This window comes from Mus caroli, unplaced genomic scaffold, assembly GCF_978045245.1.
Source record: "Mus caroli unplaced genomic scaffold, Mus_caroli_1 scaffold_1, whole genome shotgun sequence".
Taxonomy (NCBI): domain Eukaryota; kingdom Metazoa; phylum Chordata; class Mammalia; order Rodentia; family Muridae; genus Mus; species Mus caroli.
The window spans coordinates 128,583,277-128,601,015 of NW_028227256.1; the positions used below are offsets into that span (position 1 = coordinate 128,583,277).

The window sequence follows — 17,739 nt, forward strand, 5'->3', positions numbered from 1 at the left end:
AACTGCTTGATATGTCTTCATGAAACATTTAAAGCCAGCTCAGAAGAGGGGGACAACGGTGAAATGATTGTCAGCGTGGAAGGAATGGAGAGAGGACAGATGGGCTGGAAACACTGTCATGTGAAATCTTTAAAGTTGTACTACACTTATTTATGTTGTGTCTGGGTGTATGTGCAGGTGTGCCACAATGCATGCATGGCAATTGGGACAGCTTTGGGGGATCAGTGTTTGGCTTATGTCACATGTGTCCTGGGGATCAGACTCAGTCAAAGGCTTGGTGGCATCTCCTTTGTTCTGTGGGCCATCTTGCTGGCCCTGAAATGTGTGTGTCTCAGCGTGTGTGTGTTTTATGCAAATGTCATACAGTTGTAATCAGATGTGTTCGTCTGATGAACACATTGCTCATTTCCACTTCAGCCCCCTTTTATGTTTTCAGACAGGGTCTCGTGTAGTTTTGGCTGCTCTGGACCTTGATAGCCTTGTGGTCTTCCTGCCTCAGCTTCCTGAGTGCTCGTTATAGATGCATACCACAATGCTTGGCCTCCCTAGCCTCCTTTCTTTGGAGAGCTTGGGAGAAGAAAAGAAGAGACCAGTTAATTTAGCAGTGAAATGAAGCCTTTTGAGAATTGACTTAGAACATGATGGAAGATGTGGGTCTAATGGGTGGCCTGATCACATCAGAGAACACAGGTTCATTCCAGATGAAAGTACCAAGAGCAAACCAGATGGCTGCTGGCAGGACACAGGCCCTGGGAGTGTCTCTTTGGCCTGTGCTTGACCACACCGTTGAGCCAATGAAGGGCTTTCCTGGGAATCTGCTCAGATGCATTACCTAAGAACACTAATCTTAGAGGATCTGAGAAATATGGTCTTGCTTCTTGCAGTCACAGGGTGCATTTTTGAATACCCAAAGCTCCAGGTCCTTCGGTGGAAAAGCCTGCCACCATTTCGGCCTTTCCAACTGTTGGCACTAGTTTGGCGAAGCGTGCTGACTGCAGGTACCCTTCCATCTGTGTTTCATAGAGGCGTCTAATGGCAGCCATCCTCACACTGGGGCTCTTTGGGCTTTATTAGGTAGGAGACAATGTTGAGTGTCCCAGGATCACACTCTGATCATCACAGTATACCTGCCACTGAAGGAATCATGTAGTGACTTCATCGGAGTCACTCAGAAGTACAGTGATGTGTCATAGTACTGTCACAGAAGTAAAGATTTCAGCAGCTGTGGAGGTTCCTGGCAGATCCAGTCATGGTACTGGATTGTGAGTGTTGTTCCCATATGTTTTGAACACACTGGTCATTTACCTAAGCCCTCTCCCATCTGACCCAGTGTTTGTTAGTCCTGTTAACCTCTCACAAGCACTGATGTCTTCTTAGGATGCTCTTCCCTTACCTTCCAGGAAACCACTTTGACTGTTGAATGGGTTCCTACCTCTGGCTTCTAATTTTTTACTACATCAGTTCTTTTTCTAAACCCCTAGGTTTTGAAGAACCCCCCCAGGCTTGATCTCTCAGTCCCTGCAACCACTAACTAGGAGATTTCATTCCTTGTCTCTGAACACTGTAAGTTATATAACTTCTCTTTAAACTCTGGCTACCAAGTCTAGCAGCCGGCTTGATATCCAGGATAGCATCATACACTGATGTGCAGAACTGTTTTTTAAAAGATATGGTCTCAGGCTTACAAGATGGTTCAGTTAAGAGCACTGACTGCTCTTTCAGAAGTCCTGAGCTCAATTCCCAGCAACCACATGGTGGCTCACAACCATCTGTAATATGATCTGTTGCCCTCTTCTGGTGTGTCTGAAGACAGCTACAGTGTACCCATAGGTTGGGAACAGCTGCTCTTCCCAAAGATGGGAGGGCGAAACAGAAGAATCCACCAGAAGTGAGCTTGGCTGTGCAGCAGCAAAGAACCCTTCTCAGACAAGATGGAAAGGCAGGGGCCAACACCTCAAGTTGTCCCCTGACCTCTACAGGCATGGAATAGCATGTATGAGTTATATAACCCTGAGTTTACTTCACATGTCCTTTCCCATGATACATCTGATCTTCATCATATTTGTTCGATCATGTGTAGGCACAGTGGTAAGTAGGGATTTTCCCTAAGACTTCATTTGTAGGGCATAGTTTGCCTTATTGTCTATGTTCCCCAAACCAGTTTAGGCTGGATGAGCCCACATTTCCAGATCCCAAGGTGTTTCAGGATGTGTTTGGCCACAGAAGGGAAGTTACTAAGGATGGCTAGGGCACTCCAGATTAGAGTTAAAAGCTGCTTTATTTAAGAAGGGGTGTACAGCCTGATGTTGGCAGGGTCTCAGCTTGTTAAGTACTGTATGTATAGCCAAGTAGAGTCTTCCCTGTACTTTCCTGCCTCGAAATGCCTCACACCTGGGCATAGGTCAAATGCCTTCAGCTTGAGACTGGCACCCTTCTCTTATACTCAGTCCATCAGCAAATTCTGACAGACCTTCCGACTGTATTCACCCTCACCATTTCCACTGCTTCCAACATGGTCCAAGTCACTGTCACCTCTCCAGCCCTGCAGTGTATCTGAGCCTACCTCAGCCCCACCGTCTTCAAACAGCCAGAGTAACAGTTTTAAATGTGTGAACCGTGCCATGTAACAGTCTGTTGGTAAGCTCACATCCCCCAGAAAAACCCACATTCATGCCACCTTGTTTCTTGCCACTGTCTGCCTGCTTTGCAGTTGGTCCAGACCAGTCTTCCAGCTGCTCCTCAGATTCTATGGAACATTCCAGTTCAAGGCCCTTCCCCTTGCTGTAGCCTCTACCTGGCAGGAATATTTTCAGGTACCCACCCACCTGGCTTTCTCCTGTGTAGCACATGTCCTCTTGTTAAGATAGCCCAAACATCTTCTGCCATTCCCATGCCCACCCCTGCTGCTTCTTACAGTATTCTATCATCCTATAACATGTTATATATTTACTTGCTGTTTCTATGGCTTTAACCTTGAAGTCTCTGTGAGGCAGGGACTTCTCATTCACTGCTGAAACTGTACCTGAGCCTCTGCTTTGAACATGTGGCTGTTTGGTCTTTTTTTTTAATGAGTAAATGCAATCTCTGTAAGAAATTTGTGAGCTGAGGCTCAGTGGGTAGAGTGCTTGCCTCTCTGGTGTACTCTAAAGTGGATCCCCAGGTGCACACAAGCTGGCCTCAGTGCTGCATGCCTGTCACCCTAGCACTTGGGGTGTGGAAATAGGAAAATCAGGAGTCCAAGGTCATCTGAACTACATGGCAAGATCTAGTCTATCTTGGGCAATGTAAAACCCATTTCAAAAAGACAAAACGAATGAATAACAACAAAACCAATGAACCCTTTGTGTCACTGTATCTTCCTTTAAATGTGTGCAAGGTATGCTGGTGGCTTAGATCCCCAAGTCTGCAGAAGGCATCTGGGAACAGGGAGACATCACAACAGTCTTGACAGCTAGAAGTGTGGCCTAGTGGTGAGTCTTTCCTAGAATGCTTGAACCCCCAGGTACCACCCCTACCCCTGCCCCAAGTTCCAAAGGTGTCCATACATACATACATACACACATACATATACACATACATAACATACATACATACATACATACATACATACATACATAGTTGTCATGTGTGTATCTTATATTGGGTGTGTGTGTGTGCACAAGAGTGTGTGCATGTGCATCACGTGACCCTATAAGAGAAACCTGTCTTTGGGGAGCGTTAGACCATTTGATCTTCAGTATAAAGGGTCGACTGCCCTTCAAGATGGATAACACACTTACTAGGTTTAAAATATTTTATTTTAGGAAAGTATGAGATTCTTTTGAATTTTCTATATTAACACACCAGTCATCACCAATGTAGGTATAAGCAGTGATTCTTCTTTCTAGATATGTATAAAAAGGATGTTTTCTTGAAAAAAAAAAAAAAACTACAAGAAAAATACAAACCGCTTTCTCTTTGCCCAGGTCAGTCACCATAGTTAGATTGCCCAGTTAGATTTTAATATGGCTAGTATGAGGTACTTTTCAAAGAATTTATAAATATGGTTAAAAGGATTTGCTTAGGCCATCGGCGTTTCAAAGTTAAATTTGACTTAAAGTTTGTACCAAATGTAGATGACGTCTAAGCTGCGTATGAGGTGTTACAAGGAATAGAAGTAAAACCATGAACATTTGGAAGGCAGTTCCCATGTAGGGCATGCAGCAGATGCTCCACACACTCTCAGTTCTCTCAGAATTCCTGTGAGGTAGGGTGCTTTTAGAAATGCCATCATACTGGTAAAAACAAGCAAGGCTGGAAGTGGGGGACAGGGGCTTCTGGAGTCACGGCTAGAAGCCTGATACCTGGTCCACCTCTGCTCTGCTGGTGTCTAGTGTGTGAACTACAGCCCTTGGGATCATGAGCCCATGCTCACATGAACACATGTATATACACAGAGAATGCACAGATTAAACCAATGACTGTAACAGGACATTTGTTCCTCCTAGAGACTTCCCAGAGACAAATCATGCCATGTCGCTGATGCCAGAAGCCTTGCACCCAGCCCTGTCCAGGCTGGTGAGCCGCCTTCTTGTATTCTCTGGATTACTAACCTACATTCTATATAGAAGAGGGCACTCCTGACAGACACTGGTTTCTGCATACTGACACTGCTCTCTGTATACTGCATGGCTTGAATTATACAGTAGTCCTAGATTTATATGGGGGTGGAGGAAGGCCTTGACACAGTATAAAATTTTCATCTATAAAAGGTATAAAATTCCAAATGAGCTATTTAAAAAAAAATTTCTTCTGTACCTTGAGGATCTCAGTAAAGAACAATAGACTGTCCATTTCATTCTCCCTGCACTTTCTGAACCAACTAGCATTGCTCGTTAGCAGAAAGACGCTGGAAACCCATCTGTTCCCAGGGGCACAGCTTTCACCATTTCTGGGCCATGGCTGACCTTGGACTACCAGCAGGCTGTCACAGAGATCTGAGGGGAAGAGCCCAGCAGTATTCTGTCACAGAAATGTCACCACCTTGGTGCCATGGACACTCCTGAGCAGCTTCTGAGCTACTTCTCGGGCTCAGGAGCATCTGCCATGTAAAATTAGAAAGTGAGGTTTGGAGAATTACCTTTGTTTAGTTACAATTTTTTTTTTTAAGCTAGGTAGTGGCAGTGCACACCCTTTAATCCCAGCACTTGGGAGGCAGAGGCAGGCCTCTATGAGTTTGAGGCTAGCCTGGTCTATAGAGTGAGTTCCAGGATAGCCTGGTCTACAGAATGTGTTCCGGGACAGCTGGGGCTACCCAGAGAAATACCATCTCAATAATAATAAAAATAATAATTTAAGCCTTAGTCATGCCTACTAGCTCTCAAAATGAAAATTTAACAGTCAGCTTTCTAAAGCTTGTCTGAGTTAGCCCAGTGCAACACTGAACTAGGGTCTCAAAGCACGATTCAACATTTCCTTTGTTGCCTTAGGACACAAATAAACTGATTTCTGCAGGACGGATGTGAGGGACTTGGGACCATGGGTAAGTGAAGAACACATAAATCTTTTTTAACATGCCAGAGGGGTTTGATTGATTTAAAATATATCTACACCTAGCAGTGATTAATGACTTAGGATTTTAACATGTTTTTCAAACTTCAACTAAACGTGATCTGAAACCCAGAGTTTAGCCCATGCGTGGGGTGGTGTGTGGAGAGGTGTGTGCAGGCTGTCTTTCATCCTCCCGTCTGGTTGTCAGGACAACAAGTCCGGACCAGAGAAGAAGATAACTAAAGTGTCAGGCAGGTGCTCGATTTGTCCAGGGAAGACTCAGGGAAGGAAGACAGAAGCAAGAGCAGCCTCCTGTGCAACCCTGGCTTCCTGTCAGTCTGGTCACCCTGTGGCTCAGGAGCTGAGCTCTTCAGCTCTTCACCTCTGGTAGCACTCAGAGTTCTCCACACCAAGGGCTTTGTCTTGGGTAAGAACTACAAAAGAAAACATAAACAGCACTGGTAGCAAATGTGGGCCGCCCCAGCTTCCTCTGCAGCATTTAGCTCTTGAGAGCAAGCAAGCTGTATGCTTTTCTGCTAGTCTAGCTCTAGGTGCACTAGGGCACCTGTACACCCACAGTCTCATAGGTGCACACATGTATGTGTGTGCGCTCAAGAGCACACGCCACACACACACAATACACACACGGCACTGTGGGAAGTCAGATCAAGATCAAGTTCTGGTGAGGTGCTAATATAGTCAGTGAGACTGATGTCTAGGGCTGGGGGATAAAACTGTCTCCCATAAGAAAGGAACACTTGATATTCACAATTATCATCATCATCATCACCATCACCACCACCATCATCATCATCTCTTCCTCTTCCCCCTCTTCTTCATTTTCTTCAAGGGCAGTCTTTATTGGGATATTTATAATGTGTGTGTGGTGGGAGAGTGTGCATGCTACAGTCAGTATTCATGTAGAAGTCAGAGGATAGCTTACAGGAGTCAATTCTCTCCTTCCACCATGTGAGTCTCCGGGAATACACTCAGGCTTGGTGGTATCAGTATCACCCGTACATGCTGAGCCATCTTGACTGTATCTGTTAAGCGATGCTCTCTATAAAGGAACTGGCTAGATAGAAGCTACCACCTGCCATCTCAGAGGCCGTTCTGAGAGGCGGTATGACTTCTCTCTTGCTGTAGCCAATTTTTGTTTTTGTCATGTTGTGTTTTTGTTGAGATGGAGTCTCACTGTGTACCCTGCCTGACCTAGAACTTAGTCAGTAGACCAGGCTTGCCTCAAACTCACAGAGATCCACCTGCCTTTGGGGTCAAAGGCGTGTGCCACCATGTCCGACTATGCACTTAGTATTTAAAGTGAACATGGCTACTTAGAGAGGGCTGTTGGCAGTTCTTCCATCTTTTTGTATTCTGTTTTCAAAGAGAGAGCACTGGCTCAGCTTGGGTGACTTCTGCCGAGAACATGCATGGCTGTGGTCACTAGGCAAGAGACTGACACAGTTACAAAAATAGCCTTGGTACTATCCCAGCCTGGGGTCTCCAGGATGAAGACTACCCTTAGGAGTATCTCTATCCTGAAGGAACTCTTCCCTGCTATTTTGCCACCCCCCACACTCCCCAAAAAAGTTCTTTTTGGACAAGAGTCAAAACCCTAAACTGTAAGAAAGGGGCTAGTTAGGCCACTGGGCCAAGTTCCTGCCAGGGAGGCAGGCTCTACCTTCTCATGGGTTCAGACTTTGGCACTAGGATCCACTGTAAAGGGGTTAACAGGAAGATGGGTTCACTGTCGTGCCCCTCTGCTAATGGAGAAGCTGTGAGTCAGCCTGTTCACCCTCTGCTGCCTTCAGACTCCAGTGGACAATCACAGGGAAATCAGGAAGAGGCGAAAGGGAAGCCGTAGGAAAACAAACACTTCCTTGCATTTCATTTGGAGCACAGCAGCGCTTCCGATGGTTAGGATCCCTCTCTTCCCCCGCCCTCCTGTTTCTCCCGTCTGTGTAGAAACAAAATTTCTTCTTACCTGATGAGAGTTCAGGGTGTATCCTGTGGAAAAACAGGAGCAAGATGTAGAAGATAAAAGCCAGGCAGCCAAAGATCACACCACAGACCAGGAAACTGTAACTGCCCTGGGCCTGAAAGATCTGCCAGAGAGGAACACAGCAGCCATTAAAATCCCACCTGGCAGTGCATGGGAAAAATGGCTGCCTTGGGCCCTTGTCAGCTTCTCAGTCAAGTTGGGGCCATCCTACCAGATACAGGAATGTGGGGGAGGTCTCCCCAAAGTTACAAATCTGCCAAAGACATAAATCCTGCTGTCAACCAGGGTTGGACCTGTCTATATGTCATATACTCTTTCAGCCCTGCGTTCTAAAACTTCCTGGAAGACACCATGTGATCATTGACATTTCAAACATGTAAGATGTTTCTATACCTGTAAGCCTAAGTGGAACTCTGGAGAAGTGTGTGTGTGTGTGTGTGTGTGAGAGAGAGAGAGAGGGGGGGGGGGAGAGGGAGAATCATCTTTTAACTTTTTATTATGAAATTTAAAATATGTCAAAGTAGAAAATAGAACTTTCGTAGGCCACCAACTTAAGAAATCACACCATGTCAAGTATGGTGGCTCACGCCTTTAATTGGGGGCTCTCTGAGTGAGTTACCCGATAGCCAGGGGGCTGCACTGAGAAACCCTGTCTTTAAAAAAAAATAAAAGAAAGAAAGAAGGAGGGAGAGAGGGAGGGAGGGAGAGAGAGGAGAAAGGAGAGAGGAGAGAGGAGAGAAGAGAGGAGAGAGGAGAGAGAGAGAGAGAGAGAGAGAGAGGCAAGTAGGCAAGCACACCATATCAGACCCCAGAGAGAGCATTTCAATGTATCCAGAATGTGACCCTTCCTCTCTCCATCTGGCTGGAAGGAGAGAAAGGAGGCTTCAGTGGCTATGAGAGCACTGTGGGGGACGATACAACACAGGCTCTGCTTCATTGCTGGCTGTTACTAAAGCCAGCTGACCTAGGGCAAGCTGCTAAGTTTATTTATGTCTCAGGATTCTATGCCGTGAAAAGACTGGCATCTGTGTTGCCGTAGTCAAGGAAAGTAATGCTGGTTTTAACTTTTGACTTTCTGGGAAACAAATGTAACACAGTCATGTTGAAGGAAAGCTAGGGAGTGGTCAGGGCAGGCACTGGACATGAATGGGGTCCTGGGTAGTATTGCTATAGACTGGGAGACATGGATTTGGGCAGGATGCATTAGGAACACTGCCGGCATCAGGGCACTCCAACTAGGCTTTGAGGGCCAACACCATTCCTATGGGGCCCCCCTGGCCCCAGGCCCAGACAGCCCTGTTTGCTTTGGATTCATGCATTTGGTCATAAAGGTCTCCACATCCCACCTTCAGAGACCTGGCTTTTGAGTCTGGCTGGCTTAGGAAGGGAAGCAGCTAGCCCCAGCCTGGTGGGTTCTTCAAGCTATGCGGAACCCAGGAAGTGACTGCTTAGACTTAAAGGTGCTGGGTATATCTTCTCACCTGCTTAGAGGAGTACTCCCTGACACCCCCCCCCCCACAACACACACACACCCAGAGGACCCCACCTACCAAGCCAACCAGCATCTGCAGGACCATCTCGCCAATGCCTGCCCCAGTCACCAGCACTGTGGTCGCACAACCTAGCCAAATGAGAAGGGAAGGTTGAGTGAGAGCAAGCTGAGGATGTAGGAGTGAGCTGTCAGAGTCCAGAGCATTCTGGGCTGCCTCTGGAAGGTGTAAGCGACCACCATGGTGTAGGGCATGTGGGACCTTGTTACCAAACAAGCATAAGACTAGTAAGGCTGAATGAGCTCCAACCCCAGGGAATCTCAGAGTTGAAGACAGCAGGAGTGGAGCCGTTCCCCTCCCGGCCTCTACCTGCTCTGGAATGTATAACCACCGCACTCTACTGAGGACCATGGGCACTGGGTCATGTAGCATGAACACCTGGAGTTCTCCGTGCTAATGAGGTATCTAGAGAAGCCCAGGGTGTTCAGCCAATGAGATTCCCTTCCCGGACATTCCTTCCCCCAAAAGGTATTTAATCCCTGGTTCACCTGAGTAAGTGTATACATTCATATCTACCGTCAAATAAAGCGGTATGAACAAGCAAGGAGCCTTCATTAAAGATGTCTGTGGGGAAGGCCTTCATCTTAAAAAGCATCATCTAGACTCCAGAGGAAGGCCTTCTCCTTTAGCCTCTTCTTACTCTCACTCTGAATCAGGCCTAGTCCCGGACTCTACCTTTCCCTTCCTGCCCGGTGCGTGGATGCTCTAAGGAGAAGCATGGAGCGGGTACCCATCCTGACTCCCAGTGGTATGCCGACAGCACCCAGGTACACGGAAGACTGGGAACTCCAGCATTCATCCCAGAATCCGCTATTTCCCCTTCTGGTCTGTCGAAGGAAAGCACAGACCGTGGACCACTGGTTTTAGACTTTGTTCTGCCTTCTTCTGACAGGGTGCCAGTGGCGTTCGGAGCACCCCAGTGGAGAAGCAGGGTGCAGTATGACACTGCGAGATTCTAAGACACTTTGGACTTTGATCTGTGACAACTTTGGGACTGTTTCTATTCTATTGTTTATATGTCTCTTGTTCTTAAACCTTCAATCATTCATAGTTATATAGCCTGGCATTTGGGGCTCTTCTCAGTCTGACCACGGCCTGCCTTTCCAGAAAGCTCTCCTGAGACCTTCAGAGCCTAAGCTTAGCATCAGATATGGAATCTAAGGCCAGTTATAATACCCCTTGCCATTTCCACTTCGGCATGACTTGTGGCTTCTCTAGAGTGCTGACCCAGGATGGTTCTTCAGGACAAGTCTAAATGCTTTATGTGCTTTTGCAGGGTCATCTTTCACACTGCTGGCTCCTGAGCTACCTTTCGGTTAGGATAAACTGTGATCACAGCCTGTGTCATGGCCTGTCTCTGAATGGTCCATTACCAGCCTGCTTAAGATTCTCCTTCCAGCCGGGCGTGGTGGCGCACACCTTTAATCCCAGCACTCGGGAGGCAGAGACAGGTGGATTTCTGAGTTCGAAGCCAGCCTGGTCTACAAAGTGAGTTCCAGGACAGCCAGGGCTATACAGAGAAACCCTGTCTTGAAAAACCAAAAAAAAAAAAAAAAAAAAAAAAAAGAAAAGATTCTCCTTCCAACAGTTTATGTGTTGTGTCTGAGTTTAGATTTCCTTTGGGAACATCTTCCACAGTCCCTACACCTGGAATGCAGCTTTTCCTCTAGCCCTAACTATTCCTGTTCCCACACAATCTGACCCCATTAGCTGACAGCCTTCCTTCTCCACCAGACAATAATCTAGGAGGGTTACTGTCCCCCCACCCCACCCCCCGGTTCCCTGGCACACACCAGAGTGTATCAGTAGTACTGTGGCCAAAGTTTGCACACCTACTGAAGGCTGTACTTCCTTCTTTCTGTCTCCCTCAAGCCAGTCCCTATCCTGCCTGTGCTCGAACTGTGTCCCTTGCTCTGACACATCCTCCCTCAGCAGCTTTCCCTATCCTCCCTCCATGGCTCTCCCCATCCTCCCTCAGCAGTTCTCCCCATCCTCCCTCCATGGCTCTCCCCATCCTCCCTCCACAGCTCTTTCTCCATCCTCCCTCCATGGCTCTTTCTCCATCCTCCCTCCATGGCTCTCCCCATCCTCCCTCTGTGGCTCTCTCCCCATCCTCCCTCAGCAGCTCTCCCCATCCTCCCTCAACAGCTCTCCCCATCCTCCCTCAGCAGTTCTCCCCATCCTCCCTCCATGGCTCTCCCCATCCTCCCTCTGTGGCTCTCTCCCCATCCTCCCTCAGCAGCTTTCCCCATCCTCCCTCTACGGCTCTCCTTTACCCACTGTTTCCTCAGTCCAGGGAAGCTCACATCTCATCAGATTTCTAGATTGAACACTGCCCACTCCCATCTCTGAATTCCAAGGGCTCCCATCTGTTCTGTACATTGTTTTGAGACACCCCAAGATCCTTCTGTGTACATCAGGGATGGTGCCACAAACTTAGAGGGAGGGAGGCCTGTGGAGCTGCCAGGGATGCCAATCAATGCAGAGTTTTACATTTCTCCCACACAGAGCGTTCCTACAGGATCAGCATTTGGTTTGGGGCAGTTTCTGTGGTGCTAGGGAGCAAAGCCAGAGCCTTCCACATGAAGTCCTCTTTCTCCTCCCCTTTCTCCCACCTTCTCTTCTTCCTTCTTCATCTTCCTCTTCCTTCTTCTTCCTCCTCTCCCTTCTTTTTTGAGATCAGGTCTTACTATGTAGCCCTGGCTGGCCTAGAATTTGTGGAGATGTGGCTGTGTCTGCCTCCCAAATGTTATTAGTATTACAGGTGTGAGCCACAATGTGACAGACAAGAAAACTGAGGCTCTGGGGCTGGAGAGGTGGCTCAGTGGTTAAGAGCACTGACTGCTCTTCCAGAGGTCCTGAGTTCAATTCCCAGTGTGATGGTTTGTATATCCTTGGATCAGGGAGTGGCACCATCTGAAGGTGTGGCCTTGTTGGAATGGGTGTGTCACTGTGGGTGTGGGTATAAGATCCTCACCCTAGTTGCCTGTAAGTCAGTCTTCCACTAGCAGCCTTTGGATGAAGACATAGAACTCTCAGCTCCTCCTGCACCATGCCTGCCTGGATGCTGCCATGCTCCCACCTTGATGATAATGGACTGAACCTCTGAACCTGTAAGCCAGCCCCAATTAAATGTTGTTTTTTATAAGACTTGCCTTGGTCATCATGTCTGTTCACAGCAGTAAAACCCTAATACACCCAGTAACCACAGGGTAGCTCACAGCCATCTGTGATAGGATCTGATGCTCTCTTCTGGTGTGTTTGAAGAGAGCTACAGTGTATTCATATACATAAAATAAATAAATTTTCATTTAAAAAAAGGAAAAAAGAAAACCAAGTCTCAATGAGAAGAAATTATGTAACTTGGGGTCATAGACCTGCAAATATGGAGGTATGCTTGTGCTTATGATGACCTCAGAGCCTACATACTCTTTGTCCCTTTCTGGGAGTGTATTGGAGAGGACATACCCTAGGTACAGAAGCTGTGAGATGGGTCATATAGCAGGGACAGGCCTAGTCAGTGGAGAACAAAGAAGAGAACACCCTTTTCCACGGAGATCAGAGATACTTCCTGGAAGGGCATGGGGTGGGGATGGAGGTGGTGGAGTAGTTGGAGGCAGTCCAGAACAAGTGTGGCTGTGGCCCAAAGCATGGTGGCTCAGAGTAACTTCTGTGTCATCAAGGAACTCCGAGCAGTTGTGTGGCTAGACTGCAGCTCTGAGAGGCTCTAGAGAAAAGGAGCTCCCTACTGGTGCAGAAGCCAGCTGGGCTTCAGAGGACCCTCTGCAGCAGCTTGGAGAGTGACCTTGTGACGTCCTCACACCTAGATCCCATCAGAACAGGCCACCTCTCCACTCAGAGGAGCCTGGGCCCAGGGTGTGGTATGGAACCACAGGGGGTCATAAATGCTCAGTGGGTCAGACAAGACTGAAGGGAAACAAGTCCAGACCTATGAAAGCACAGGAGGGGACTGGATATTGGACAGTCCAGCACTGTTAAATATGCCAAGCAAGTAAATGATGAGAAAGGAAGGTTGACTGTAGCCCCAGACCATGGGGAGTGACAGGAAGATGGAGCTGAGTGATCATCCAGCAGACTTGCCATACTGGCACATCAGCTCGTCTCTCAAGACTGACATGGGGGGTGGGGGTGGGGGAGAAGGCTGGAGAGATGGTTCAGCGGTTAAGAGCACTGAAGGCTCTTCCAGAGGTCCTGAGTTCAACTCCCAGCAACCACATGGGACAGCAACACAACCATCTGTAATAGGATCCGATGCCCTCTTCTGGTGTGTCTGAAAACAGCTACAGTGTACTCACATACATAAAATAAATAAATCTTAAAAAAAAAAAAAACAAAAAAAAAACCAAACAACCCTGACATGAGGGCCCTGTTTCGCACTTAGCTGACTCCTGAAAGTCTGAGTGCCTCTGGGATGAGCTGGGGGAAGGGACCGTGTGTCCTGTGTCCCCTGGGCATGTCATGTTCTCAGTAGCACACAGATGTGTTCTCAGGATGGGTGCTGACACTGGCTGATGCTGTTTCTGCCCTCACTTCCGTCATGGCCAGGGCTGCTCCAGAATCATAGGCTAAAAGAATTTTCCCTGATTTGAGATGCAGTTCAGCTGTGTGTTGAACCCACTCAGGGGATACAGAAGCCAGAAACTTGAAGACGCTTGATACTTTGACTTATTGACCACACGAATTGTTTTTCTTCTAAGTTACAGTCCAGACACCATGACAGCCAACATTAGTTAGTTGTAGATCCATAAACAGTACCGCAACATCATGAAGAAAGAAGGAAATGGATAAGGAAGCCACAAGACTTCCCTGAGGCCTGCGAGGACACATGCAGGACACACAGCCATGGACAGGACATCCATGACCACACATGGCTGTCCCGAACCATGCCAGGAGGTGTTTTGATTTTCCTGGTAAAGAGAAAGCCCAGACCTGGAACACTCCAGGAAGCTGGGGGCAGGAGAGGAAGTGTCCACCCGCGGCAGGAAGCATGCTCTTGTGTTTCCTCTGACACTTACCTTTATACTGGAGGATGTCTTCAGTGTAGGCTAGCATACTGGGGAAGGTGCTACTGAGAAACAGCCCCAGGCTTGCGGTCCCCACAAACAGGAAGATGACATTGTAGGAGAAGATGAGCAGCATCAGGAAGGTCACCACCACTCCCACCTGTCACAGCAGAGGCAGAGGCAATTAGAGAGGGCACAAGGCTCCGGGCATCTCAGAGAAAGGGACGCTCACTCGGGCAGGGGCATCCTTGCTGGCGCGGGAGAACGGTGTGGTCCATGCGCCACCATGTGGTCTCACTGATACCTGCACGGTTCCTAGTTTGGGATCTAGGAGGTCTAGGGAGTTGAGCCTCCCGGCACCTATCTATGTACAGCTGCACCCTCCCACCCCAACACCCAGTAAAACCTGAGCAAATGAGCACTGAGGGTCCCCAACGTCTTCTCTGAATCCAGGTCATCTACATTCCCTCTCCCGATGGTGGAGGTGGGCGGTCTAACACCCCACTCTTCCGTTCTCTTCCTCTGACACCCAAGTTCTAGTGTCCAGAGTGAGAAAGCCATGAGCCAGCAGGATGGGTGGTGGACCTTGGTTTCCTACTCCCTGGGAATTCAACACAAGCACCCAGGAGGATCAGTGGCTATGGCAACCAGCTTGGGGCTCCTTAGATTTGACTTAAATCCCACTGGAAAAACCCTAGAAGATTGTGGTCCATGCGCTGGAGCTAACAAATCGCCAGCTCAGATCGACTGCTCAGATCTCTGTGGCTCAGCAAGGTCCCTACCTCACAGGCAGAATTTTGCTTAAATAACCCAGTTTTTAAGCTCTTTTTAAAAAAATGTTTTTTATGTAAGCATTGAATGATTTTTACATAAACCACAGCTGGGAAGAAACCAGAGCCGTACAAGGCTTAGAGTCTGCAGCCCCCACTGCAGGTCCTAGCTGCATGCCTCCCAGCTGTGGAGCCCTGAAGTCGCTGTCTCCATGAACCCTACATTCTTATCTTTACACCAGTAGTTACTGTGAGGTCTCAAACCAGGGGCAAATCTCTGAGGTGCTTATTTCACATATCAAATCGAACTGACCACCAGGTTCTCCCAGCATCCCTCAGTCCCTGCCTGTCACAGAATACATGGATGGCATACCCTACTCTCTACCCTAAACTTCTCCAGCTCAGGGGCTGGGGTGGCCTCCCCAGCTGCCCTTCCTATATAATCCATACATTTTGGTTACATGATCTCTTTTTGGTCTACCCTTTACTCTCCTGGCCTCTTGGTCTGGCTCTCCCTTCTTCTCTCCCCCAACCCCTCACATGGCTCAGGGTCATGTTCATTCTGGACTCTTGCAGATGTCCCTGCCTCTGTAAACCTTTCCTCTACCATACCTAGGAATAGTGCCTGCCCACCTTCCTTCCTTCCTTTCTTTCTTTCTTTCTTTCTTTCTTTCTTTCTTTCTTTCTTTCTTTCTTTCTTTCTTTCTTCCTTCCTTCCTTCCTTCCTTCCTTCCTTTAGAACACTTACCCTGGGCACCCAAGGCCCTGGGTTTGATCCCCAGAGCTACAAAACAGAAAACATTCCAGGTAAATATCTGCATATCTGTTTCTAGGAAAATATGTACACAGACCTAAACATCACAAGTAGTCCAAGAACCTACAAGGACTGGGTAGGCTGAAAGAAAGGGACCTTCAGAGAGTCACAGCAGGTCTTGGGGGATTTTGCTCACACTGGAAGAGGGAGGCTAGTGACTCCAGCACAAGAGCCTCACTAGCTCTGCCTCGAGATCTCTCAGAAGGGATGCATTCTAGAATCACCCCCAGACTCACCCTTCCTGCCCTAGGACGGTCACCAAGAAACGGTGGCTGAAGATGAACACACCCCTTCTCCCTGGAGAGGTAACTTGAAGGATGTCTTTTATAGTAAAAATATAAGGCAGTGGGCCATGATGGTGCACGCCTGTAATCCTGGGGCTTAGGCGTCTGAGGCAGGAGGTCTAGGAATAGAAGCCTGAGCTGTATAGTAAGATCTTACCTCAAACAAAACCAGGAAAGCAGGGGCTGGAGAATAACTCAGTGACAGAGCACTGGCTGCTCTTTCAGAGGACATGGGTTTGAATCCCAGTACCTACATGATGGCTCACAGTCATCTATAACTCCAGTATCAGGAGGTTTGATGCCCTCTTCTGGCCTCTGTGGGCACCAGGCATGCAAGAGGCACACAGACAAACATGCAAGCAAAACACCCATACACAACACCCTGGAACCCACAAAAAAGTGGAAAGAGGACAAACAAACCTTCAACATTGTTCTCTTGCCTCTACACATATACCATGGTCCTTATGTGCCCCCTAACGTCACACACACACATACACATACAAATGTAATAATAATAATAATAATAATAATAATAATAGCAGAAGTCACAGATATATCTGTGGTTCCAAATACAACATATTTTTTATTTGGCAAAGATGACCCTACAGCTCTATTTATTCTTTCTTTCTCTTTGGAGCATGGCCAGAATTCTATTCTAGGGTTTCTGTCTACATCCCCATTCACTATAGCCACAAGATTCACTTGTTTCCATGCTAGGGATGCTTATTGTCCTTAAAACCATGATGTTGGTCCAGAACTCCAGACAGCATATGAAGCTGTTCTGCAGATTCAGTGTCTCTTGGACCACTGACAGTGTGATCCACACTGAACTTGGAGTTTTCTCTATGTGTCTTTCTCTGCCCATCAACTAGCTGTACATTCCATTCCTCCCTTCTCTGCTGCACACCAGATGTGTTCAGAACTTGGCTCCAGGGCCCGGTATATAGCTCAGTGGTATAGCACATCCTTAGCAGCACCAAACTCCACTCCCCACCCCAAAGACTCAGCTTCACCTGTAACTCAGGAACAAAGCAGGTATTGTTGCTGAAGTCTGCTGGACATTGATGCCACTTAACAAGAGATGCTGAAAACCATTCCGGCCCAATGGTGGCCCAATGGAACTCAGAACTCAGAAGCTGTGAAAGCCTATGACTAGCTCCAAGTGCCTCCTTGGGTCCTTCCACCTAGCTATAAGGAGCTGTGTTTGTCAAGGTGGTGGAGCCTCTGGGACAGAGCACATCAACCTGATGACCAGGAGGAAGGAGGTGATTGGTGGGTTGGGGGAAACCCACAGGGTGCTCAGCTGCTGCTGGTCACTGATTAAGGCCTAGTGTGAAGAATCTCAGAGGACTGGAGATGTCATCAAAGATGACTTTTAAGCACAAGAAGTGACCAGATGAAATACTCAGCTCTAAGGAGCAAAACATTTCTCTGTCGTCATTTGGATTTCAGAAGGCCTGCAGATAAAGGCTTGGTCTTTAGTTTGTATATGCTTGGACTGGGAGTGGCACTATTTGGAGGTGTGGCCTTGTTGGAGTAGGTGTGCCACTGTAGGCTTGGCCTTTAATACCCTTGTTCTAGCTGCCTGGAAGTCAGATTTCTCCTAGCAGCCTCCAGATGAAGATGTAGAACTCTCAGCTCCTCCTGCACCATGCCTGCCTGGATGCTGTCATGTTCCCACCTTGATAATGGACTGAACCTCTGAACCTGTAAGCCAGCCCCAATTAAATGTTGTCCTTATGAGAGATGCCTTGGTCTTGGTGTCT

General features: G+C 47.8%; 1 protein-coding gene across 2 annotated transcripts in view; it reads right to left on the reverse strand.

The window, feature by feature from the left end:
* The window catches only part of Slc60a1 (solute carrier family 60 member 1), a 39,738-nt gene that overhangs the window by 4,296 nt on the left and 17,703 nt on the right, over positions 1–17,739 (reverse strand). Inside the window, exons 7-10 of one of the 2 annotated variants that reach the window (XM_021169864.3) lie at positions 14,118–14,265; positions 9,082–9,152; positions 7,514–7,634; positions 2,279–5,963 (exon numbers count right to left, since the gene is read on the reverse strand). In XM_021169864.3, the coding sequence (XP_021025523.1) occupies positions 5,908–5,963; positions 7,514–7,634; positions 9,082–9,152; positions 14,118–14,265 (396 nt within the window). In that variant the 3' untranslated portion in view covers positions 2,279–5,907. Of the gene's footprint in view, positions 1–2,278; positions 5,964–7,513; positions 7,635–9,081; positions 9,153–14,117; positions 14,266–17,739 lie in introns of those variants that run through there. The other variant, XM_021169873.3, reaches the window with a different exon arrangement.